The sequence below is a fragment of the Canis lupus genome, chromosome 31, assembly GCF_011100685.1.
Source record: "Canis lupus familiaris isolate Mischka breed German Shepherd chromosome 31, alternate assembly UU_Cfam_GSD_1.0, whole genome shotgun sequence".
Lineage (NCBI taxonomy): Eukaryota > Metazoa > Chordata > Mammalia > Carnivora > Canidae > Canis > Canis lupus.
This window is the reverse complement of record NC_049252.1, coordinates 38,700,133-38,725,652: the sequence shown is the minus strand read 5'-3', so window position 1 is coordinate 38,725,652 and position 25,520 is coordinate 38,700,133. Positions and strand designations below refer to the sequence as shown.

The 25,520-nt window shown below is 55.2% G+C and overlaps 1 protein-coding gene across 4 annotated transcripts in view; it reads right to left on the bottom strand.

Annotated features, from left to right (window-relative positions):
• ADARB1 (adenosine deaminase RNA specific B1) overlaps window positions 1–25,520 on the bottom strand; it is a 138,329-nt gene that overhangs the window by 17,254 nt on the left and 95,555 nt on the right. For all 4 annotated transcript variants that reach the window (XM_038581661.1, XM_038581660.1, XM_038581663.1 and 1 more), the window contains exons 5-9: window positions 22,969–23,083; window positions 20,508–20,676; window positions 19,787–19,935; window positions 18,535–18,703; window positions 6,054–6,235 (exon numbers count right to left, since the gene is read on the bottom strand). In XM_038581661.1, the coding sequence (XP_038437589.1) occupies window positions 6,054–6,235; window positions 18,535–18,703; window positions 19,787–19,935; window positions 20,508–20,676; window positions 22,969–23,083 (784 nt within the window). The remainder of the gene's footprint in view (window positions 1–6,053; window positions 6,236–18,534; window positions 18,704–19,786; window positions 19,936–20,507; window positions 20,677–22,968; window positions 23,084–25,520) is intronic.

Sequence of the window (25,520 nt, the reverse complement as noted above, 5' to 3'; positions counted from 1 at the left end):
GAGAAGCAGTCTCCATGCAGGGAGCCCGATGTGGGACTCGATCCTGGGTCTCCAGGATCACGCCCTGGGCTGAAGGCGGCGCTAAACCACTGAGCCACCCGGGATGCCCACTTTTTTTTTTTTTTTTCTTAAGAAATATATATGGAAAGAAATCCTCTGAATCTTTGAATATCTGAAAATCATCACTCTGTCCTAAGGCTTAATATTTGGCTAGATATACATTTTATACGATTCCTCTTCAGCTCTGGCTCCCAGAGTCCCTGATAAATGTCACGTAAGTCTGATACTTATTGTAGTTCATTTAGAAGCTTTTAGCATCTTCTCTTTATCTTTGCTATTCTGAAATTCATAAAGATGTGTTAGGAATGGATTTTTAAAAGTTAATTCTGCTCACTACCCAGTGCATCATTTCCATTGCAATACTCATGGCTTTCTTCAGTACACCCTAAATTTTCTTCTGTCATCTCCCCCTCTCTGTTTTCTACTTCTGAAATGCTACCAGATAAGACGCTGGATTAACTTTCTACATCTTCCAACTCTTCACGTTTTACAGTCTCCTGCTCCGAGTTATCAGAGATATACTTGATGTACCTTCCTCTCCCCTCATGAGAATCCCAGTCTATGAGGGTGGGTTTTGTTCTGCTCACTACTCATCCCAACATGTGCCTATTACACACTTACCTGGTGTTTGTTGAATGAATGCTTTCTAGACCTTCAACTGATATTTGCTTTCCACAGTCAAGAAATACCCTATGTGAGGTTTGCTATTTATATTCTCTTCTGTTCCTCGAATTGGGTTTATTTTCTTTTAGCTGTTCTGTTTTCTCATATAGCTCATTCATTTCTGTGCTGTTAACTTTCCTCAAATGATAATGGTTGTTCATTCATGCTTGTGAATAAAAATCTTGGTTGATCAATTCGGGTAGCTGGCATGGTTTCTCCTACCTGTTTCCCGGCTGTGTATCGGATTCCAGGGAGAGCCATGTCCAGCCAGGACCCACATCGCCTTCTAGACCAAGAGTCCAGAGGTCCAGCCCAGTCCTTGCTTGGCTGTTGGCATCCCAGGAGACCCCAACCACTTACACCCCAACCACGGGTGAGACTCCCCCAGAGGAAACAGCTGGCCTCTCCCTTATGAGGGACAATGCTTCTGTTATCTTCCTTAGCAATTCCACTACTTCTGTACAATAAGGTCAAAATATTATCATTACTATTGAATGATAGTTAAACCTTAGAGTTACAACGATTTGCATTAATACTAGAAACAGTTAACTGAGAAAATAAGATCTTAAATTACAGATAGCTTTTATATTTTAAGCTAAAAAAAAGTGCCGTCTTTAGCAAGACCGGAGAAAATAAGGCAAAAAGCAATAGCTAGCCTAAAGTTTCACTGCGAACCATATGCTTTTTCTGGGGCAGAAAGCCCCCCAAATGGTCACGAGAGCGTAGGTCTATGAGTCCCCGGGGCCGACACCGCCGTGGGGATGGACACCCATGCGGAGCTTCTCTTTCTGGGGCCACAGGCGAGAACTAGGGTAATGAGTTGATCACAGGCTGTGGCGCAGAACAGCGGGTGCAGCCTGGCTGGTAATGAACGTCCCTCAGCTGCTGTAAATGACGTGTGTCGAACCAGAGCTTTCAGAGCAAAACTACAAACTGTGAGTTGGCCTGATAATGGACACAAGTGAACAACGCCCAACACTGTTTATTTCCCTTGTTAAAAGTACTTCCTGTGGTCTCTCACATGCTAATGGGTAATCAGAAGCGAATTATGGGCATAGTGATGGTAAGAGATCCTCAGGGTCACCACGGGTCCCCGTTACAGAAACCATCGGCCACTTTCAGTTGACCAGGAAAATGAGTAGTTAACCATCTGGGTGGAGGTGACCTCTGTTGTGCAAATAATCTAAGACCCGGGTAGGAGTGGCCCCAGCAGCGACGACACGTGGGTCTAGGCCTCTCTGTCTGCAGACCTGAGGACCCAAAAGGCTGTGAAACGACCTGCCATCTAAGCCAGGAGCAGAGCCCCCCGCGTGAGACTTTCATTCTGGCTTTCGTTAAAGACGATGATTCTCGAGCTGACAGGGAAGTGAGTGAAGCCAGCGGGGCAGCAGGTCTCAGGCTCTCCCGGCCCGGGCCCCGTCTCCTCTTCCTGCGCCACCACCGACCCCACCAGGTGGCTTCATGCCAGGGCCTCTGGCCAAACAAGACTCCCTTCTTGGGACTCGACCTTGAGTTCCGGGAAGAGCCTGAGCGCTCGAGTCCAGAGTGACGAGCGAGGCCGGTGGCCTGGCCTGGAGGAGGGCCTGTCATGCAGACCCTGCGTTCCCGAGGCCATGCAGGGCTAAGGTTTCCAGCCCGCCAGCAGGCCGCGGGGCCGACGGGAGAAGGCACTCTGACTTCGGGTGCAGCAGGGACGGGGCCAGGCAGGGTGGGGACGCGCCCAGGCCAGCAGGCCCAGGAGGAGCCCCAGGGCCGACGTCTCTGTTCCGTGCGGCTCTCCGAGCCCTGCAGGGTCTGTTGCACTTGTTGCACCCTGATGGGTGGCAGCAGGAGTGTGTAGCTGCCCCACGACATGGTTTGAATCAAGTGTAACAACTGATATTTCTGAAAAATCTTTGAAGATGTCAATTAAGTAACCACTTTATGACTAACGACCCCCACAAAATTTCTTTAAAAAAGCAACAAGCAAACCATGTCCATGGGAACTTAAGGGTTTAGACGACACCTTCAGGGCCTCTGGGCGGGCTCCCACCACGACCTGTCGTCACCGTCCCCGTTCCTGCCGTCAGGGGCGCTGAGCTCCCACCTGGGAAACACACGCTCCCCGCCACCCGCCCTCACCCCTGCCCTCTCCTGCGCTCGCAGCAAGAGGCAGACGGCAGCTCCTCCGGCCACAATAAGCAGGTACGTGGCTTTCCGCGAGCTCAAGGCACACGCTTCTCGCCTGGCAGGCCAGCAGCGCCTCCGCTTTCTCTCTGCCACGCACTCAGCCCTGCCTTCCCAGAGGCCCGCGCTGACGGGTTCACGAGAACCCACTCGCTCCCTCGGTGCTGCCCTGGATGTCACGCTCCGTGTCCACGCTGGGGGGGGTGGCAGCCGGCCGTGGCCCCGGCGCCCTGGGGAGCCTCAGACCGCTGGCCTCTCCTCCTCAGTTCTCTCCGTGCACCTGGACGGCGGCCCGGCCGGCGGAGCAGGGCAGACTCAGGCCGACGGACGCAAATCGAAAGCCGGGGCTGTTCCGAAGCTGGCAGGTCCCAGGGGTGAAACTAATCTGGAAAGAAGACAGGAGAGTCCAAGAGGCTTCCATGTCCGACACGCCAGGGCAGGGCGCCACGCGCGTGCTCAGGGCCCCACGGTGGCAGCTCCCTCCTGGGAACTGCTGCCTTCTCGAAAAGATCTCCTTTCTCTGCCGGAAGGAGAAGCACGTGCTCATCTGGCCCTGGTGGCACTAAGAAGCCGCCCGTGCTCCGTCTTTCGTTGCCGTCCACCCGGATCTGCTCTGGTCGCAGGTAGTGGGTCTTCGCCCAGCAGGCTGTGCCTCGCACTGTGCTGGTGGCCACCCCGTCCCCCCGGAGGACGCCGCAGACCACAGGACTGCCACGCCACCCTTCACGCGGGAAGGATCTGTATCTGTGATACAACGGGAGCTGAAAGGGCAGGACAGACAGCCATGAACCGTTGTTAATACACACGCACGTGTGCACCTGACCGGGAGGAAACAACCCCAAGTGCCCTGCTTGTGCCACTGTCCACATCACTCGTTAAACGTAAGACTTGGGATCCCTGGGTGGCCCAGTGGTTGAGCATCTGCCTTTAGCTCAGGGCATGACCCTGGGGTCCTTGGATCGAGTCCCGCGTCGGGCACCCTGCATGGAGCCTGCTCCTCCCTCTGCCTCTGTCTCTGCCTCTCTCTCTCTCTCTCTGTGTCTCTCATGAATAAATAAATAAAATCTTAAAAAAATAATAAATAAACTAAACTAAGACTTCCCTGTAACAAAGTTTTCAGGGCTTTGCCGTGGAGCCCATTGCAACGGGGTGTGACCTCCCCAATGTTCCAGGCTCCCCTGCGCGAGGCCTTCGGGCCGTGACAGCACCCACTCCAGCACCCGCCCTAGACCAGGCAGGGACCTTGTGCCGGTTCCCTGCCCGAGTGGCATCCATGCCCCCGCCCCGGCGTGCTGCTGCGCCGCCCCTGCCGACCACACGGGAACCCACAGACTGAAGACATCTTCCCCAGAGCTGCTTGCTGCACAGACTGGGTGGGACCGTCTTCGAGGAAAAACCCCGCCATGGTCTCCAAAATAAAGCACGATCCAAAGTAAAAGACCTCAAATAGTGGAACGGGCTCTGACGGCAGAGTGACGCTGTGCAGTGGCTCAGCGGTGGAGAAATACCGTGTGCCCCGAAGCCCCAGCGCTGTCCCTGTCTTTCACAGACGTCCTGCGCACGTGTCCAGGAGGACTGTGCAGGGTCCCGGCCTGGAAAGACCAGGAACCCGGGCTGCGAAAGGTGCCGGGGGCAGAGCGACCACAAGGTCACGCCAGCTCCCCGCAGGCCCTCTGCACCCACGGGCATGTGTCCGCCAAGGCCGCACGGTCGTGTGCTTCAGGGTGTGGGAGTGGGAGTGATGCCGGGGACGGGAGAAGGAAGAATGGACTCTGCTCCTTTGTTACACACGTGGTCTCTGTGGCACACACACCCAGGGTCGCTTCGGGGTCTATCCTGCGGACGCCGTTTCCAGCACCTTTTCACAGGTGCATACGCGCTTCATACAGGTGCTGCGATAACAGCACACTTGACTTTTATAAATGAGCTCTCCTTTCAACACCTTCGAACATTCCCTCAGCAAAACGACCCGTCTTTGCACGGGTGGGCCCTGGACGCGATACTAGCCAGCGGGGCGCTGGTGGACGACTTCCTCTGGGCACCTGTCTGGTGCCCCGGGCGGCAGAGACAAGTCAGGGCTGGAATGAAACAGCCTCACACGCCGACCACGGCGGCCACGGAAAGCTATTTCTGCATCATGGGAAGCTCGTGTTCCAACACACAACAGAATACTTACGCTTACCTCCTACCTTGCAGCCGACGGTCAACGCACGCGGGCACTCGGCTGCCATCACTCGCTATCAAGTTTTAGCGCAGTCAGTGTTTTTTCTTAAAAGATACTGGTTGACGTTAGGGAGCTGCAAGGTGTGATCAGACACAAGCACCAGTTTTCCCTGTTTTGCAGGCCTCATGTGCTCTGGGAGCCATGCCCTCAACTAAAACGCCACCCGGCTCTCCTGCCGCTGAAGGCGAGCTAGCAGCCAAGCACCACGAACACGGCAGCGTGCACGCACACACCACGGAGAACCGCGTTTTAGTTTGGGATTATGGTTTTAGTTCTGAGCTTTAAAAAAAAAGTAAGTAGAATGAGATTTTTCAAAAGGGTTAAGAATACCTTCACCGTGTCCTTTAAAGGCGGGGGGTGAACCGAGAAGTTAGGGCCCCCGCGTTCAAGAGTTCTTGCGGCCCTCACCGGTCACCACTGAGGCGCTACGGGAACACAGCAAACAGAGCCGTGACCACGGGCACTCGCGGCAGGTGCGAGGCTCCGCCCACACAGCACAGACCCATCCCGGGTGCACCTGCGCCCACCTCCCGAGAGCCGGCTGGGCGCGGGGCTCCCTCTGAGGGTGGCAGCTCGGCACTGAGAGGACGCGGCCCGGGCGGCCCAGCCCCACTTAACCTTGGACAGCTGACACCTGCGTACTTTTCATGACACCTGTCGTGTCTCCCACTGAGACAGGACTTGGAGACACGCATACAAGTGAAAGGAAAACACGCAGGGGCCACGTCTGGGCTGTCACGCATCTATAAGAGGCAACGTTTTCAATCAGTCAAAAGAGGAATTGTAGGAGGCCCTAAAACATCGCCTTCCGCCCTCTTTGAGGGGCCCGGGCGTCTCCGACAGCCCGAGCAGCGTCCCTGTGCTGCTTCCATTTGTGGGACTCGTACGGGCAAACAGGCTGGTCTGAACAGGGGAACGACCACACGGCAGGGGTACTTGCCGCTGAGCAGAGGCTTGTTGAGGGTGTAGAGGGGGGGCAGGTCTTCGATGTTTGAGATCCGCTGGTACATGGCCCTGGAGAGGTGGTCCCCGTGGTACAGGCTGCCCAGGATGATGCTCGAGAAGTAGATGGGCTCCACGAAGATGCTGAGCAGGGACCCCTGCACGCCCACCACGTTCCACCTGGAGACAGAGGGAACACGGTCTTGAGTGGAGAGGGCGCGTCCAGGTCAGGCGTGGCGCCGACCCAGCGCGACCCACAGCTGCCTGGCAGCCGGACGCCCTTTCGTGGGTACAAAGGTCAACAACGAGGAAGACGCACACAAAGGAAAGGCGACTCAACCATCATGCTAGGCCGTGCCCGTCCCTCTCCGGCCTCCCTCCCCACGCACAACCCTGAGGCTCCGCGCTGAGACGAGGGCAGGCGAGCCACGTTTCTTGGGAGGAGACTCCAAAGAGAAAGTACATTTTTATCACTTCCAATAAAAATAACCACAAAGGAGACCTTGAAAACCCCAAACTGGTGGCTTCCTGCTGGGGGGGAGGCGATCTCAGCAGAGCCTGGTTTGACGGGGTGAGGCAGGCTCGGCAGGGAGGGGAGGGTCAGGGCGCTGTGCCAGGAGGATAGCTGAGGGGGCCCAAGGGCCTGGGCGTCACAATCACGTGCTCCTGGGCCCAGGCCGCTGGACGGAGCAGTCAGAAGGCAAACAGGGCGAGGGGTAGGGGGAGCAGGATTCCAAGAAACGGAAAAGACCGAAAGACCGGGCTCCTGAGGATGACAGATGCTCAGCCCCAGGTGGGGCCCCGTCAGGCCCTGGACTGGGGTGCAGAGCCCTCCCACCTTAGTGATGGGGAGCATGGGCAGCTGAGGACAAAGCACAGCTGATAACCCAGAAACGACCCCCCCCATGTGTGACATTCTTCAGGAAGTTTCCAATTGTCTTCATGTTAATGCCTCCCGCCAGAGGGAAAGGCAATCTTTAATGTGACAATGGCAAGGCCTCCCACATCTAGGTCCTCCTTAGCAGGTGACAATCCTTGGAAATCTCCCTTTTGCTCACCTCCCAACTCCCTGGTGTGTAACCAGCCTCCCCTCACAGGCCCCAGGCCGCCGCTCTTCCTGCCCACGGGCCGTCCCCAGGCTTCCATAAACCCCCCCACTCTGCACCAAAGACGCCTCCGGAATCCTTTCTTGGCCGTCGGCTCCGGGCCTCACCTGTATTCCTAAACTTCGTCATTAGGAACACCCTGGGCTTGGGTTTGGGGGCTGCAGGGTCTGGCCAGGACGTGGGGCTGGGGTGCAGAGCCCCTCCGTGGCCCTGTACTCTGCTCTCACCGCAGGGCCACCAGGTCCACCTTGGCTGCACCTGTGTTTGCACTCTGCGCCCGCGTCCAGCGGCCCCTGGACCCTCGTGGAAGGCGTCGGAGGGCAGTGTCCAGTGGGTCCCCAGGAGGCCGCTCCAGGCCACCGCCCTGCTGACCGCTGCTCATCGCAGCCTCCCACCCCCATGGCCCATCCCTGGGGGGCGGCTGCAGGCCCCTGGGAAACAGGCCGGGATGCCCTGGTGCACAAACCCTCCAACACTCCCCTCTCCTCCCTAGAAAACACAGTCATTGCGAGGGCCCCTCCGGGCAGCTGGCCTGGCGCCTCCTCCCCACCATCCCCCTCCTGCTGGGGCCACCAGAGGCAAGGGGGCTTCTGGCCACTCCTCCCAGGCCCAGCAGCCTGGCACCGCACCCCCACCTCTGTGTCTGCAGAAAGTCCCTGGGTAGGGCCGTCCCACCCACGCCCAGGGGCCCTCCTCGGTGCCCCCCCCATATCACCTGCGGTCTATTGGTCATCACTTGCCTCCACCCACCCACCAGTGTGCAAGCTCCACAAGGGAGGGGCTTCCGTCTGCTTTCCTCACTGATACGTCCCCGCACTTAAACTATACACGGGCCACGTACCCGTCAGTAGGTACACACTGAAGGGGTACCACCACCCCCTCCACCCCCCACCCTCACCCCACCCCCACCGCCCCAACCCCCATCCCCCACCCCCTCTTGCATGCTCCGCCCCCCACCTCCCTATCTGCCCCCCCACCTCCCTATCTCCCCTCCCACTCCCACCCTGCATGCTCCCCCCCCCAAGAAGGATGTTCAAACACAGGTTTTCCTCTCTCACAAGAAAAAGCATGAAATGGCTCAATGCTCACGAACGCCACAGGGCCCCCCTTCTTATGTAAATTCAAGCCTGTATAGGGCTTTAGACCATCTCTAGGGGAACCCAGCCTCCCAGGGCAAACGTCTGAACAGTGATCTCACAGAACCCGTGCTGGTGACGCACCATTAACCCTGCACACGTGCTTCGTGAAAGACCTCTAGGGGCCCTGACGCTCTGCGGAGGCCCTGGGGGGACGGAGCCGCACGCAGCTCTGCTGCCCGGGCTCAGGGAGGGCTGGGGTGAGGGGGTGCAGCCAGCGTCCCGCAGCCCACGTCCCGAGCAAGCCCCTGCAAAGGCAGCAGAATGACTCGACGCGAGCCGGGTGTGCACGCTCACCTCCACCTGGTGCCCGGTCCACCCCACGGTCCACCCCACGGTCCACCCCACGTGAGGGCACGGGGTCGGCTGTGGGCGCTGGGAGACACGGGTCAGAACCGTGCAGGTGCCAAGGTGCTCCAGCCCCTCTACCTCCTCCCAAGCAGCTTCCCTGCGCCCACATGGGGCCTCCAGGCCCCCCTCCCCCCCACACCCCTGCTGCCTGACCCTGTGCACAGGAAGACAGGAGAGCTGAGGGAGCGGCCACGGTCATCAGAACCCAGACCCCGGGCAGCCGGGGAGCGGGGGTGCTCAACAGTTTAGCGCCACCTTCGGCCCAGGGTGTGATCCTGGAGACCCGGGACTGAGTCCCCGGTCGGGCTCCCTGCATGGAGCCTGCTTCTCCCTCTGCTGTGTCTCTGCCTCTCTCTCTCCGTTTCTCATGAATAAATAAATAAAATCTTAAAAAAAAAAAAGAACCGAGACCCCCCCCCCCCCCCCCCCCCCCCCCCCCCCCGCTCCTGGACAGGACTCGCTATGAGTCCCCGTGGCGACACTCTCCTCCCGGCTCCCACCAGACAGACGGCACCGGGGACCCTCCTGCCGCACTGCCCCTCCCTCCCCACGCCCGGCCCACTGCAGCCCTCACCCCTCCGCCTGCCCACAGCCCCGACGCTGTGCCGTCCGTCTGTCGGACAGAGAAGCCTGTAAGGGACACAGGTCAGCTGCGCCTCTCAGGGTCGTGCTCACGCCCTCGGGGCAAGGACAGGACTGCAGGCAGCCGGCAGCACCGGGCCACCAAGGCACTCCTGGACGACCTTTCTAGCCTCAGCCCCGTGCTGGTGAGACGCTGAGTAACAATCCCCGTCCACGCGTCCCTGAGCTTCTGCTACGGAGGCGACTCGAGGAGGATGGGGGCTGGTCCGGGGACTAGAGGGCCGGACCACTCGGGCCAACCCCCAATCCCACCCCCACTTCGGGGGCGGCCAGAGAGTGCAGGGTGGGTTCATCAGCCGTGACCCAGGGTGACGGCCAGTAACGGAAACCTGCACAGGGCCGTGCAGAGGGGCTCGGCAGCTCTCAGGCCGGTGAACACCGCCAGGGGCTGGACGGGGGTGTGCCCAGACGGCGGGCGGGGGTGCTCCACGCCCAGGCCCTTCTCTGGGCCCCTCTCCACCTGGCTGTCCCCCGTTCTGTTCTAATAAGCTGGTAAGTGGGTTCTGCGAGCTGTATTAGCAAATTATACCAGAGAGGGCTCCTGGAAACCCGACGTGTAGGCGAGTCAGACAGAATGTGGGCTCTGGGTGCCTGATTCTGGTGACTGGGGCCTGTGGGGGGGCAGTCCTGTGCGGCGAGCCCTTACCCTGCAGGGTCTGCGAGCTCTGGAGGCACCGCAGAGTCCTGGAGAAGTGTCTGCGGGACCCCCCCGTCTGGCGGCGACAGAGGCAGCAGGTGTGGGAGCTGTCCCCACGGCGTCTGCTTTCCCCGCAGACGATGAGGACCCAGCGTGCAGGGGCAGGCTCAGGTCGTGAGGGTTCCCGTCCCCGAGCTGACTTATGCTCCCGCGTGCGACCCCCATCTCTAGACCCCCAGTCGGCGCCTCTGCATCACTGAGCTGCAGGAACCGGCTTTACCAGCTGGGTTCTCACCTCCCAGGATGTGGCTTTTCTTTCCCCTACACCTATCGGTAAATAAGTTTTAAATTTCTAATTTAGTCAAATTTATTTGTATTTTTCTTTCTAATTTGGGCTTTCTATGCCTTGACTGGGGAGCCTGCTTAAGTGGAGGTTGCCAGGAGCCACTCTTCACATTCGGCTCCTTAATCTACCTGGAACAGGCTTGTGTGTGCTGAGTAACGGGCCTGCGTGCCTCCTTCCAGGAGTGTCTGCCGAGCACAGCGGAGGCTGCAGGGGCAGGCCCCCTCCCTTCCCTCCATCCTGTTTCAGAAGGTCACAGGCCAGCCCGCTCGCCCCAGCTTCCTGCGCAGCGAGACGCGGCCCTAGACGGGGCTCTGGATGATGGAGCGCAGCTGTCCAATGAGCCCGGGCCCGCAGCCGGCAGTGTGGACGGAAGGCAGGCCGGGCTGGCCTCCCTCCCGCTGTGGGAACTCGGACCAGGCGCCGGGGATCTGGTGGGCACTGTGGGCCCTCGAGGACAGGAGACGCCCCCTCGATGCGGCAGGAGGACGGATTCTGGACGACCCACCTGCCGTGGGACCTTTCTGTGCGACAGAAATGAACTCCCATATCGTTTCCATTTCCTCTGACCGTCAGGAACTGCCCGTTACTGCCACTCTCCCATCGGGGTGCAGCCATCGGATTTTCAAGGGCCGTGATAAAATGACATTTGATTAAAACTGCATTTAAAGTCACAGCTTCGTAAGGAACTGACCAAACTGCTCAAAGTGCACAATCGGGCTTGGTGTGTGTATGTGTGTGTGTGTGACGGAGGACGGCTCTTGTCACTTTGTCTCCCTTTACTGGCCTAGCTGGTCTGGGGATGAGGGTGGTGATGATCCCACAAAATGAGCTGGGGATCTTTCCCTACTTTTCTGATCCCGAAATGGGATGCTTGGCGCTGCAAGCATGCAGAGAGCTGGCGTACAAGCCATCCAAGGGGCGGGTCCCCTTCTCCATGGCTCCTCGTCCCCGCCCCCCCACTTTGATTTTGTTCAGTTTATTTCCTGCCTGTTGTGGCCTGGCAGGTGGAGTGTTTTTGACACTCCGTGTTCTGTTGAAGCCCTCCGCCGACGCTGAGTCCACGTCAGGAATGGACACTTTAACTCCATGTCACACTGGTGACCAAGTCTCCTGCAATCCTGTACATAACTACGCACGGCGTGTGCAGTGTCGGCCGCGTCCCTGACCATCCCCCGTTCCATCCCCAGTGGGGCTGGCCCGTCTCCCTCCATTCTGTCCCTGTCTCTTCGTGTCAATCTTGCCAGCTCTGCTCACATCACTGTCCTTTCCAAAGAACGAACACGGGGCTTTGTTAGCATTTCCTGTTTTCCTCTGTTGCCTTTAAAAATAATTTCTGCTCTTTATTGTTTCCTTCTATTTATTTGGATTTGTTCTCTTTGTAACTCAGTAGCTGTGGGGTTTTTTTTTGTGAATTATTCACAATCATTTTTAAATTTCCACTCTGATTTCCTCTTCTGGGAATACGCACCACATCGTGCACAGTAAGGCACACACGGTGGTGAGAGGTGTTTGAGTAGGCTCCACACCAGCACAGAGTGCAGCACAGAGCCCAGCGCAGGGCTCGAACTCATGACCCTGAGATCAAGACTGAGCTGAGATCAAGAGTCGGACACCTAACGGAGATTGAGCCAACCAGGCACCCCAAGAGATGACTTCCGTGTGTGCCCTGGAGACCATCACCCCCAGAGTCCCCTCAGACCTTATTCTATGCTGGCCGCGCCTCGGGCAGCCACTGAGGTGCTTTGTCCCTGGAGGTCAGTATGGTTCTCTAGGATTTATGTAAATGGAACCATGGAGCAAGCACTCCTGTTTGTCTGGTTTCCCCTACTTTGCATAACCCCATGGTGCCCTGGGTATCATTGTTCATTCATTTTTTCTCCAAGGGGTATCCCACCGTGTGGACACAGCACCAAGCACATATCCACTTCCCTACAGATGCCGTGTGGGCTGCTTCCACTCTCTGATGATTACAAAGAGAGATGCTAGGAACACTCGTGTGTGACCCTGGATGCACGCTTCCTTTTCTCTGAGACAAACATCAGGGAGCACAGTGACTGGGATGTGCAGTAGGCACATCTTGAACTTTTTTTTTTCTAAAGACTTCATTTATTTATTCATGAGAAACACACAGAGAGAGGCAGAGACACAGGCAGAGGGAGAGGCAGGCTCCCTACAGGAAGCCCGATGCAGGACTTGATCCCCAAACCAGGATCATACCCTGAGCCAAAGGCAGACGCTTAACCGCTGAGCCACCCAGGTGTCCCACATCTTGAACTTTTTAAGAAACTGCCAAACTCTTCACAAGCAGTTGTCCTTCTGCCTAGGACAAGACCACCAGCCCTTGTATCACTGTCCACACTGCATATGCCCAGCGCTCTGATGCGTGTGCTTTTATACGTCACGTGCATGTCCCAGTGGACAATTACTGGTGTCAAGCGTCTCATCACACACTTATTTGACATCCTTTTTGATGAAGTGTCTATTCAAATATTCTGCTCATTTTAAAAATTTTTTCTCCACTGAATTACCATCGTACCTTGGTGTCAAAAGTCAGTGTGACTAACAAGAAACAGGTGGAATTTGAAATTGTAAAACATAGTACCATTTCCAAGTTAAATAGGTATAAATCTAACAAAATATGTACTACTAAACTCTGAAAAAATAATCAAAGAACTAAATAAATGGGAGAGATAGCCCATGTTCATGGATAGGAAGACTCACTGCTGTCAGGATGTCGGCTCTTCCCAACTTCATTTACAGATTCAATGAGTCTCAATCGACATCCCAGCAAGGTATTCTGCAGGTACTTGACAAAGGATTCTAAAGTCCATATGGATGCAAAAGACCCAGAATAACTAACATATTGGTTCAACATTGAACGACTGACACCATGTGGCTTCAAGACCTACTATAAAGCTACATCAATTGCAATGCTGTGATTTATAAGAACTATATTTTGGCCTTATATATATTTGGTCTTGATCCATGGTTCTTGGCTCATGGCTCCTAAAAACCCATGGAATCTCCAGAGTGATGAGAACCTGACAGGTGTTTTCTACTCTGTCAATGAGATGGCTTCTAGAAAACACCTAAGGTTGAAGGCTGGTTTAGAGTTGATCTTCCCGTCCCAACCCCCTGATCTCCAGGGAGGGGAGAGGGGCTAGACATTCAGTTAATCACCAATGGCCAATGATTTGGAGCACCTGGCTAGCTCAGCTGATAGAGCATGTAACTCTTGATCTTGGGGTCATAAGTTTGAACTCAATGTTGAGTGTAGAGATTACTTAAAATTTTTTTTTTAATTTGTTAAAAATCACCACTGGCCCATGATTTAGTGAATTGTGCCTATGTAATGAAGCTTCCATAAAAACCCCAAAGGACAGGGTTTGAAACTTCTGGGTTGGTGGGCATGTGGATGTGAGGAGAGCTGCACACCTGGAGAGGGCTCAAAGCTCCCTGACCTGCCCTCTGCAGCCCTTCACCTGGCTATGCCTGAATTATATCCTTTTATAATAATCTGGTGATTTGGTGAGTAAAATGTTTCTCTGAGATCTGTGAGCCACTCTAGCAAATTAATTGAACCCAAGGAAGAGGTCCTTGAGACCTCCAATATATAGCTGGTTGGTCAGAAGTACAGGGAGATTGTAGGACACCCAGCTGGTGTTGGAGAATTCCTTGTTCGATGTGTGAGGGACCAACCCCCCCCCACACCCACATACAATGGAATTGGATTCAAAATCCAAATGGTAATAAAGACAGTGTAGTACTGGCAAAACAACAGACAACTGAATCAAGGCAACAGAACAGACAGCCCAAAAACAGACCTACGTGGAAACAGTCAACTGATCCTTGATAAAGAAACAAATGCAACACAAGAGAGCAACCAGTCTCTTCAACAAGTGGTGCTGAAGCAACTGCATATCCACGTGCCAAAAAATGAATCTAGACGCAGACCTTACACCCTTCACAAATATTAACTCCCAATGGATCACAGACCTAAATGTAGAATGCAAAACTATAAAACTCCTAGATAACAACACAGGAGAAAATCTACATGGCCCTGGGTTTGGCGATGACTTTTTCCACACAACACCAAAAGCACAATCCATGAAAGAAATCATTGATAGGACGGACTACAGGAAAATTTAAAGAACCACATCCACGGAATCAGAAGACAAGCCACAGACTGGGAGAAAACTTTGCAGAAGATACATCTGAGAAGGACTGTTACCTAAAATATACGAAGAACTCTTAAAACCCAAAAAGAAGGGCGCCTGGGTGGCTCAGTGGTTGAGTGTCTGCCTTTGGCTCAGGGCGTGGTCGCGGGGTCCCGGGATCGAGTCCCACATTGGGCTCCCCGCAGGGAGCCTGCTTCTCCCTCTGCCTGTGTCTCTGCCTCTCTCTGTGGGTCTCTCATGAATAAATAAATAAAATCTTAAAAGAAAACCCCAAAAGAAAACAAACTACCCTACTAAAAAGTGGGTGAAAGATCTTAACAGACACCTCGTCATGTTTTAGCTCTTGTGAATAATGCCGCAGTGACCATGAGTGAACAAGTATCCCTGGAGGCCCTGCTTTCAGTTCTTTGGGGGCAAACACCCAGAAGCGGACTTGCTGGATCACATGGCAATTATATGCTTTTGAGAAGCTGCCATATGGTCTCCACAGTGGCTGCAACATTTACATTCCCACCAACCACACACAGGGTTGGTTCCAAGGGCTCCATACCCTTGTCAACTCTTGTTATCTTATGTTCTATTTTGTTGCCAGGAGCCCACCCCATGGGTGTGAGGGGGTATCTCACTGTGGTTTTGGTCTGTATGTCCCTAGCAATTGGGGATGTGGAGCATCTTCATGTGCTCACTGGCTGTCTGTACATCTTCCTGGAGATGTGTCTACTCAAGTCCTTTCTCCAGGACTTGAGAAGTTTTGACTCAGGTATTCTGTTGTTGTTTTTAGGAGCTCTCTACATGTAGTTCCATAGTTTCTTACAAAACTGAACATATTCTTTTTCTTTTTTTTTTAATTTTTATTTATTTATGATAGTCACACAGAGAGAAAGAGAGAGAGGCAGAGACACAGGCAGAGGGAGAAGCAGGCTCCATGCGCCGGGAGCCCGATGTGGGATTCGATCCCGGGTCTCCAGGATCGCGCCCTGGGCCAAAGGCAGGCGCCAAACCGCTGCGCCACCCAGGGATCCCAAAACTGAACATATTCTTACCGCATGACTCAGCAATCATACTTGTTGGTATTTACCCAAGGAAGGCAAAAAACATGGGTGCATACAAAAACCTGCACACAGATGTTTACAGAACTGCCAACAGTGGAAGCACCCACGGTGCTCCTCAGTGGGTGAATGGACAAGGAGACGGCCCATCCAGTCAACAGGAGCGCACCCAGTGCTAAGAGGAAATGAGCCATCCAGCCATGAGAAGACATGGAGGGACCGTGAGGGCACGTGACCCGGTGACAGCAGGCAGGGTGAGGGGGCTGTGCACCATGCAACTCCAACCACACAACTGTCTGGGAACAGCACAGCTGTGCAAATGGGGCAGGCTCGGGGGTGGCCAGGAGCTGGGGGTGGGGGGTAGGGGCAGGAGGGATGAAAGAGTGGAGCATGTAGGATCTTTTGGCAGTGAAAATACTCTATATGACACTATAATGATGAACACATGTCATGAAATAATTGTCCAAACCCAGACAATGAACAACACCCAGAGTGAACCTTACTGTAAACTATGGTCTTTGGTGACTATGATGCGTCCATATAGGCCCATCAACTGCAACAAATGTGCACTCTGGGGTGGGTGGGGGGATGTGTAACTGGAGGAGGCTGTGCGTGTGCAAGGATAGAGTATATGGGAAATCTCTGTATATCCGTCTTAATTTCGTTGTGAGCCTGAAACTGCTCTTTAAAAAAAAAAACAAAACTTAAAAAAAATGGTGACTTATATGTCATGTATTTTTTACCGTAATAAAAATAATCCACAGTGTTTGTCTATATCAGTAATAATTATCCATAATATATAACAGACAATAAGATAATTCTGATGTAATACAGGAAGTATAAAGTACCAGAAATTAATCCATCAAAAATCGCAAACATCTCTGTGAACTATATAATCTGTACAATTCTATCTAACTCTGAGCTCATAGAGATTTGAGAGGCTGGGAACAGACCCATCTTTCAGTATGTAACAGCAATGACTTCACAGATTACTGTGGAAAACGTCAATTATTTAGTAGGTGGTACCCGGAAAACTGATTCACTATATTAAAACAATAAAGCCAAATTATTACTTATAATACAACTGTACTAAAGGCCTGAATTTGAAAGTAAAATGATAAAAATCTCAGAAAAAAAAAAAAACATAGGAGAGTATTTTTATGCTCTTAATTTGAGGAGCAATTTCTTAAATAAGATCCTGGAAGTGCAAATCACTTTCCAGGGTGAAAAATTAACCAATAAGGTAATAACAAAATGAACTTTTCTATTCAAGAGGAGCATGGTACGGATCAAGTGAAAACATGGGTTTGGGCAGGAAAAGACATGGAATGTCTTTTTTTTTTTTTTTTTGACACGGAATGTCTGAAACTCTCAAGGACTGCAGTAGGAACCGGAGGAAGAACGTCTGCAGATCAAGATGGAAAAAGCGTGAGATCCAAAAGACCAACGGCAGAGGGTATCAACGGGCAACCGCAGGGAGAAAGACGAACAACGCGTGGCTGCCCCACAGCCCCAGCAGACACCAGTTTTTATTAAAATGAGGCGGAAACTAGCATGATGCACTGTTGGTGTAAGTGTGAACTGGTGTGACCCGGGCTGGGGTGCGTGTGACATCACTGGTGAGGTTCTACATGTGTGCAGCGGGGATCCTGGGTAGAACAAGCTACACTCACGGAAACTCAAGGCTGAGCCTCAGAGGAGGCTTAGAGCAGACCCAAGTCTCTACCGTGAGGGAACGGGCCTAGCGCAGTCCATGACCACGACAGCGTCTCTGCAGGAGTGAGACGTAATCCACCTGCTGCTTATGACGGCATCGGGGGTAGGTCACAAACGCTGGGATGAATGGAACTATGAGATGCAGAATGGCGCTTAAAGCACAGTTCCATCTCTACAAGTTAACGACACACATAAAGGCCCCAGAATGACACCACTGTGTAGTTTTCAAGGCACCACATGCACGCGCACACATGAACGGAGAGTCGACAGGAAGGACACATAATAAGCAAAAACCCGTGCTTGGGGGGAACGGACCACAGTGTGTGAGGAATCACGTTCTGTGCACCCGAGGTTCCCTGACAAGGTCCACCCAAGAAAAGCAACACACGAAAGGCTTACAGACAACTGAAAAGGGCCGTGTGTGTGCACACGCACGTCGGCTGTGACAGCTTCGGACGGGCAGTCACGGACCCGCTCACGATGGCTGGCACAGTGGAGCTCTGAAGACGACCTTCTCTGGCTTACATGCTTCTGGACCGCTCAAATTTTGCCATCTATGTTACTTTTTTTTTCTTTTTTTTTTTTTTTTAAGATTTTATTTATTTATTCACGAGAGACACAGGGAGAGAGGGAGAGGCAGAGACCCAGGCAGAGGGAGAAGCAGGCTCCATGCAGGGAGCCCGATGTGGGATTCGATCCCGGGACTCCAGGATCACGCCCTGGGCCAAAGGCAGGCGCTAAACTGCTGAGCCACCCGGGGATCCCACTTTTTTTTTTTTTTTTTCCCAAGTAAATATTTGTTAAAAAATAAAAACAGAGCTATTGGAACTAACACCTGAAGAAATGAGGCTTTTTAAAAAGTCTGGCCTAGACGCATCTTTGAAAAAACATCTGTCAAGCAAATGCAAACGGGTGGGTCTGCAGCAGCCCCAGCCTCCCTAGAGGCCACCACCTGGCATGTGACGCCAGGGACACTCTGCACCTATAATAACCCAAAGTGGCAACGCAGTGGCGGACGGGACCTTTAAGGTGGCTTCCTCTAGGAATGAGGACCCTCTCCCTTTCCTCTGGGAGCAAACTGTTTTACACGTCACTGTGGGTGGCCCATACGTGCAAGGACAGAGGCAAAGCCGTGTGGGCGACCAGAGCCTCCGGCACGGGGGCCGCAGCTCGATCCCCACATGGTGGCCCCCAGAACCCTGCATAGGGCCTCCGTCCTCCAGAGAAGGCCGGGAACACAGAGCAGGAAACACGGAGGAAACCCCGAACCAGAGCGGCGAGCCCCGCCTGCAGGCAGCCTGCGGGCAGGAGGCCTTACCGTGCCATCTTGTCGCTGCAGGACATGGTGAGCAGCCTCTCACCCTGCAGCACCCCGTCCCACGTCTGGAGGCTTGCGTTGGATCGCACGGGAATTGTGCCTTCGCCAGACTCTATTTTCGTCCGCAGCTGTCCTCTGGCTTTGCGGTTTGGATGTCTGTCCGCCGGTTCTAGGAGAGGGAGGCCGGGTGAGAATCCCCGCGGGCAGCAAGCCTGACCCGTCCTCACAGCAGAGCAAGCGCAGCAGCCCCCTATACGCTTAGAGTCTGGCTCACGGCCGTGTGCACATGCTGATTCTCTCTCTATAAGATAGATGCACAACATGGTAGAGAAAACTGGGAAGGAAAGGACGTGACACAAACCAAAATCATGAAAGTGGTCTCCTCCAGGGGGGCTGGGGAAAAACAGGGCTTCTTCCACTTTAACCAAAACGATTTCTTTCTATCATTAAAAATGAGCTGTGGCAAAGAGGACAAAATGCTAACACCTGCTAATTCTAGGTGACGGGTATTGGAGTGTTTGTCACCCATTTTCTCTGCATTTTTAAATTTTCCAAAATTTTCCAAAATGCATCATAAGGATGCAGAAATAAACGCATGCACAAATAAACACATAAAGTGATTATTCCTGCGTTATATGAACACGGGCGATTGAATTCTTTTTTTCTTTTCTTTTTTTTTTTTAATTCTTTTCTTATTTTTCTTTTTTTTTCTTTTCTTATTTTTCAAAAACATGCAGCAATTTTCCACAGTGGGTATGTGTTGCTTTCGTAATTAAGGAAAATAACAGACTGTGATGCCGTGTCTGAGTTGCTTCAGCTTGGAGAAGAGACGAGGACACAAATTACTTTACAACAGGGGCCCCGACCTACGTGATGCACCCAGGCCCCTTCTCACGAGCGCGTGCCTGCTTCCAGAATGCCGGCCACGCCGCAGGCACACACCCATCGAACGGCCGCTCGTCCGGGGCCCAGATGCACAGACGCGGACGGCCCCGATTTAAATCCTCGTCTGACGGCTTGTCCTCACTCTGACTACTTCGTGTACTTGGTGCATCACAGTCAACACGTTTCATTCACGCAGGTTTTTCCTTTTAGCAAATTATTGAGACGGAAAACCTGGTGCTTTGATATATTCCTATCAGATCCACTTTCAAGCTGAAGTTTTCAAGGAAAAGAAGAAACGGCTATTAACGTAGGTGTGCTCCCCTGTCACTACGGAACCACGAATGCCCTCGCGAGCCGAGGCCCGTACCTTCCAGAATCGGCTCGTGCGGTGAGAAGATCCTGGCGTCCCCGCAGGGGGACGTGCTGATGTACAGGTGGAACTGAACAGTCTCCTTCAGCTTGAACCCTCCGCGCTCGGACTTCTGAAAGATGGATCTCTTTTGATCGTCTTTGTTGCTGGAAGGGAACAGGTTGCAAGCGTGAGCTCAGGGCTGTGTGCGGTCAGCCTATCGTCGTTCGCACAGACTTCCAGGGGCCCCTATTATCAACAGGGTACAGATGCGGGATGCTCACATGCTGACCACGACCAACAGGGTTACTGAGCCCGCTCGACAAGGAGCGTGAGCGACCTTCCCCTCTGGCCTACGACGTCCGCACAGACCGCACACGGCTCGCTCAAGAATAGCGGCTTAGCCGGGTGACCGCACGGCCGTGGTCCCCGGGGCGGCTCGGTCCTGCTCACGCTCACACGGCGTACAGCAGCAGCACGCGGTTCTGCACGCAGACCTCACGCCGCGTGAGCCGTCAGTACACGCGTGCACGTGCGTGTAGAATTCGCCCACCTCAATTCTGCAGCGTGAGCGCCAGGGGCAAACGGGACCCGACCCCTTCGCCGCCGATAAAGTTACTACTTTAAGAGTTTTTCAGCGATTACAGAAACTATGAAGGTTTTGCAATACATTCTGAATTAGGAGGGGGATTTTTTTTTTTTAATTGCTTCCTTTAGTTATTTACCTAACTAGACTTACTTTAGGTAAAGCTCAAGTTGTGTATAAAGAAATCTAAGCAAGGATCTCCGAGCTATAATTTCTGCATGGCAGTCATTTAACGCAAGGCCACGGTCACTCATGTACTCGCCATTGATGCACTTTGTCCCCGTGGAAATACTTATCACCTTGGCGTCTTTCACATCTGTGCCTGAAAAACAGAGATAGATTATCCCTCGTGCCGGGCCGTGCTCCCGGGTCCGCTGAGCACAGTCAGTGACCCCAGTGTTGGGGTGTGACACGCACCCCTGCCCCCACCGATCGTACTGTGCAAACTCCACCTCCCCCGAGGGCCCTGCAGCAGCGTTTCTGGGATGTGAACCCCCCTCGCTCTTTGGTGCACAGATTCTAAACCTAAGGAAGGATTTCCTCCAGATGCAATCACGTCTGGTCTGGAACATGCCCCGCCGCATACAGGCCGGGAGCACCAGGTAGAGGCGGACCAGCAGGTAGAGGTGGAGCACCAGGTAGAGGTGGACCACCAGGTGCAACAATTTTGAAATTAACATCAAGGCACCAAGGAGGCTCCAAGGAAAGAGAGGTGGCACAGGGACAGGGGCGCCTGTCACCACGGCACGGGGAGTGCAGCCACTCTGACGGTACATCTGCTGACAGACCTCACGCTGCAGACCCGGACCAACACCCAGACACCACCTGACAGTGACCTCACTGGCCGTCAGCGCCCCGAGCGGCAGCGCAGCACCAGGTCTGCTCGGAAAGGCTTTGTACCTCATTCCCACGTGTGCTCTGGGGGGCACGCTACCCGTGTCCGTGTGGCAGAGGAGGACCCCGAGGCACAGACGGGTCAATGGCCTGCCCCGGGTCACTCCGCCAGCAGCAGGAACCCAAGCTGAACCCGGCCATCTGATGCCAGGGCCATGTGTCATGGGCTGTGTGGCGCTGCCTGTGGGGGTAAACCGTGGCCCCAGGCGGAAGGTCCCACGTGAAAGGCACAGCAAGTGCCAAAGGGCCCGGGAGCTGGTCTGCCCCCCAAGAGCCAGTGAGAAGAGCCGTGTGGAAGGACCCAGCAGCTGACGCTCCCGGGGCTGGCAGGTGGACACACAGGCTCGCCCAGGGAACACTGCGTCCAGGAGCCGGGCATCACCTTCAGTCACGCAAAGAACAACAGCAAGGGAGGAGCGGGGGACACAGGCATCGAACACCAGGACTAAACTGAAAGCCACGGTAACGTCCAGGGCACTTGCTCCACCGCAGACACACCCTCAGCTGTGCCAGTAAGGACAGCGTGCAAGAAAAGCCGTAATTAGGGGAACCGGGGGTCTCAGCCATTGAGCATCTGCCTTCGGCTCAGGGCGTGACCCTGGAGTCCTGGGATTGAGTCCCCCATCGGGCTCCCTGCATGGAGCCTGCTTCTCCCTCTGCCTGTGTCTCTGCCTCTCTCTCTGTGTGTGTGTGTCTCTCATGAATAAATAAATACAATCTTTAAAAAAAATAAGCCAGGCAGCCCCAGTGGTGCAGCAGTTTAGCCCCACCTTCAGCCGAGGGCATGATCCTGGAGACCTGGGATCGAGGCCCACATCAGGCTCCCTGTATGGAGCCTGCTTCTCCCTCTGCCTGTGTCTCTGCCTCTCTCTCTCTGTATGTGTGTGTCTCTATGAATAAATAAAAAAATCTTTTTTTAAAAAAGCCATAATTAAAACAGCACTCGTGTTGGGGCATCGAGGGGTGGTTGACACCGCGGGTCTGCAGGCACATCCTGCCCACGATGGGACAGAGAGCGACCTTGGGAGAAGGGGAGGGTGCGGTCACCCACACAGAGCACTGGGGCTCTTCCCTGGCCGGCAGGTGTAGACAGAGACGGCGCCCCCAGCCCGCTCACCCCTGGCCCTACAGGGTTGTCTCCCCAGCGGGGCGGAATGGATGCCCCTGTGCAGAGGGCCCTGCAGCAGCAGGGATCCGGGCCTGGGCCGTGTCCTCACCCCTGGGGTGCAGGAAAGGAAATGGGGTTCCTCGTGCTGCTGGGAGCTTCTGGGTAAATTTAATAGGGCTGCTTCTGCCGTCCAAGTGTCTCTCCACCCGTGCCCTCTCCGCTCTCGCGAGCGCTACCTGCCTCCCCGGAACAGTCACGGGGACCTAGCTGGGCACCAGGGCTGTCGGTAACTCAGACGCCCACTCTCCAGGGGAGCGAGGAGGACCGAGGGCCGTCTTGCTGCACTTTCCAGAGTCCGTCAAAACCATCAGGTGTGACGCTAGGCGCCGGGTATGAATACAGGAGGCTTTCTCCGAGTAAAAAAGCCCAGGCTGACGAGTGAGCGCACAGGGGAAATGTTTGTAAGAGCAGTTCCTACGTGTGCCCGTGTGCCCGTGGCGGGATCTGAAGGATTAGGAAACGGCCCCCTCGGCGTCACCGGGGTGGGTGGCAGCGGCCTGAGAGCCCGTCCCCTCTCCGTGAGGCCGGGTAACGCCAAAACCACGTTTTTACCTGTTGTCATGACGATGCCGGCGAGCACTTTCCTGCGTGCGTGAGGAGAGGAGAAGTTGTCGGTCAGGTCACCAAACTTATCCAGCACCAGGCGGGCCACGGCGTCGGCTAACACCTGCGAACCACAGCAGGGAGTGAGGGATGTGGCCTGCAGCCGCCCCGCGCACGCCGGCGAGGCCGTCTCTTCTGGAAAACCACAAGGTGAATCTGGCAAACGGACGCGCGCGTGTGCATGTGAACGCTCTTTTGTCCTCCAAAACATTCCTTGGAAACGGAGGCCCCAGGAGCATTCGAGGCTCTGGCCAGAATCCTTCAAGAGTCTGTAGGACAGGGACAGCGCGGAGCCCGGGCCACCCTGCGGTCCTCCAACACCCCAGCCCTCCCCCCGGATGAGGACGCTGAGGCGCAGACCAGCTTCCCCGGGGACCTGCCTCTGCACCTGGCTCTCCCAGCCCCTCCCCGGAGTGACCTCCCCGCAGGTGGGGCGCCATCAGCTCGAGGGCTGGCCGGGCCGGGAACATGACCTCGAGTGTGACGGACATCAGGGAAGGGAAGGGGCGGCAGGAAGATCCACGTGGCTCAGCCCCGCTGCCCTGGCTCGGCCACTGCCCAGGAACCGGCGCCGAGCAGCCCGCAAGGGCACTTATCATAAACTCAGGCCCCAGGGCACCCGACGGCACCCACGGCCGTGCTCTCCGAGGGCCCGTGGCCAGACCCGCCGCGCGCAGCACACACACCAGGCCGGCTGCATGCACGCTCTCGTCCCCACGGCCTACAACTTATCTCGGATACAAGGGTTTGGGAAATGATGCCTGACGGGAGGTGTGTGTGAAGAGCTGCGTCCCCCCAGTCTCACCCTGGGCGGGAGCATCAAACAGCTAGACCCAGGGTCCCCAGCTTGCCCCTTAGCAAAACACTCCCAAATGGACAGAAACGTCGCTCATCCCGAACGACAGCTTATTTTGACAAAAAGGAAAGTCGCCAGGACTTCTTCCTCCTGCCGCCGCCCCGGTCAGTACCAAGGAGCCCCCAGAAGGCCGCGCTCAAGCCAGAGGCAGCGGCACGGACGGAAGACGTGGGCGGCAGGCCTCCCCGCACCCCTGCACGGTGTCACTGCCACACTCGGGCTGCGGGCGACCCGGCGGGGACGGCGTCAAAGATGAAGGACCACGTGTTGCAATGCACATAAAAGAAAAAGATCTTACGAGAAGTTAAGAGAAACGCTTCCGTTCCGTAGAGGCGAGGCGTATCCCAAACCACTGGGCTCAGAGACGCTCAGGGGAGGTCAGGCCCCTACGCGGGCGCTCACTGGTCAGAGGAGGCATCTCCGGCACCCAGGCGGCTCCTCCGTCCCCTTGAAGAGGACACAACCCCCTTCCTACAGGTAGGGAAGCGACTCTCCCTCTACATGCTGGGGGCGGACGACACAACGAGGGTCACGCCCATGTCCCCCAACCCCGGGCGGCCCCCAGGACTGAGAGGCCCCGGCCCAAAGCTGGCGGTGCCGCTCCACGGGATCCAGACACTGAGGGCTCGGCACACCTCACGCGGCCCACAACGTCTGGGTTAAACCCTGAGACGTCGCTATGAACACGATGAGGGCAAAAGGTCCTGAGGCCAGGGACTCAGGGCTGCTCCGGGCCAACGGTGAGGACGCTCGCCACTCCAGAAGCACACTGGAAACTTCTGGTGCAAGGGCACGGAGCCCAGACACCAAGCTGGAAGGGCTGCTCCTATGGGGGCCACTGTAGGTGCTCCCGGGAGAACGTGGTCGTGTCTCCCGTGGGGGCTCCGGAGACACCACGGTTGGGGCTCGGGGAGCTCCGCTGCCGCAGAGGCGCAGAAATGAGCGCCAGGCCCTGCAGAACCCGGGCGAGTGGCACGGGGCAGGGCTGGGATGGGCCCTGCCCGCCAACCCCCTCCTAGGCGGGATCCCGGACGCCCACCCCGGTGAGGCTCCGCGTGGCCCCCGGCGCGGCTCTGGTCTCTGCTCCCGCTGAAGGACAGGCCCAAGCCGGGAAGTGCCCACATGGACCCCCACCTGCCTCCCCGCCCGCCTCCCCGCCACGGGGTCACCAGGCCTCGGGCGGGATTCCAGTCGCCCCCCACACTGCTCTGTCCACGTCTGCTCATGTTCAGGGAAGTCAGGGGGCCTCAGACACTAGGGGAACTCAAGCTGGAATATCCTGCAGCAGACGGGAAACCTGAAAATAAAACCTCTCTAGGGAGCTGGTGCTGCCGATTTATGAAATTATAAATGGGCTAATACCCTCCTGAATAAAGGTTCATAAGATGTTCGCACAGGACGTGATTATTGGGTTTGTGAAGTACCAGTAGGATGTTTTGAATATGGTACTTTATACTGACGCTGTATTTGGTTGCTTCTGGCAAAATAAAATAAAGTGTCTCCTAAAACCTAGAAGTACTGGTGACCCCAGGCAACGGCACAGAGAGGTCACCCTAACAGTGCTCTGAGGCAACGGAGAAGCTGCGACATTCCGGATTCTTCTAAGAAAAATCCAAGCCGTCCCACCTGGTGATTTCCGGTCCTT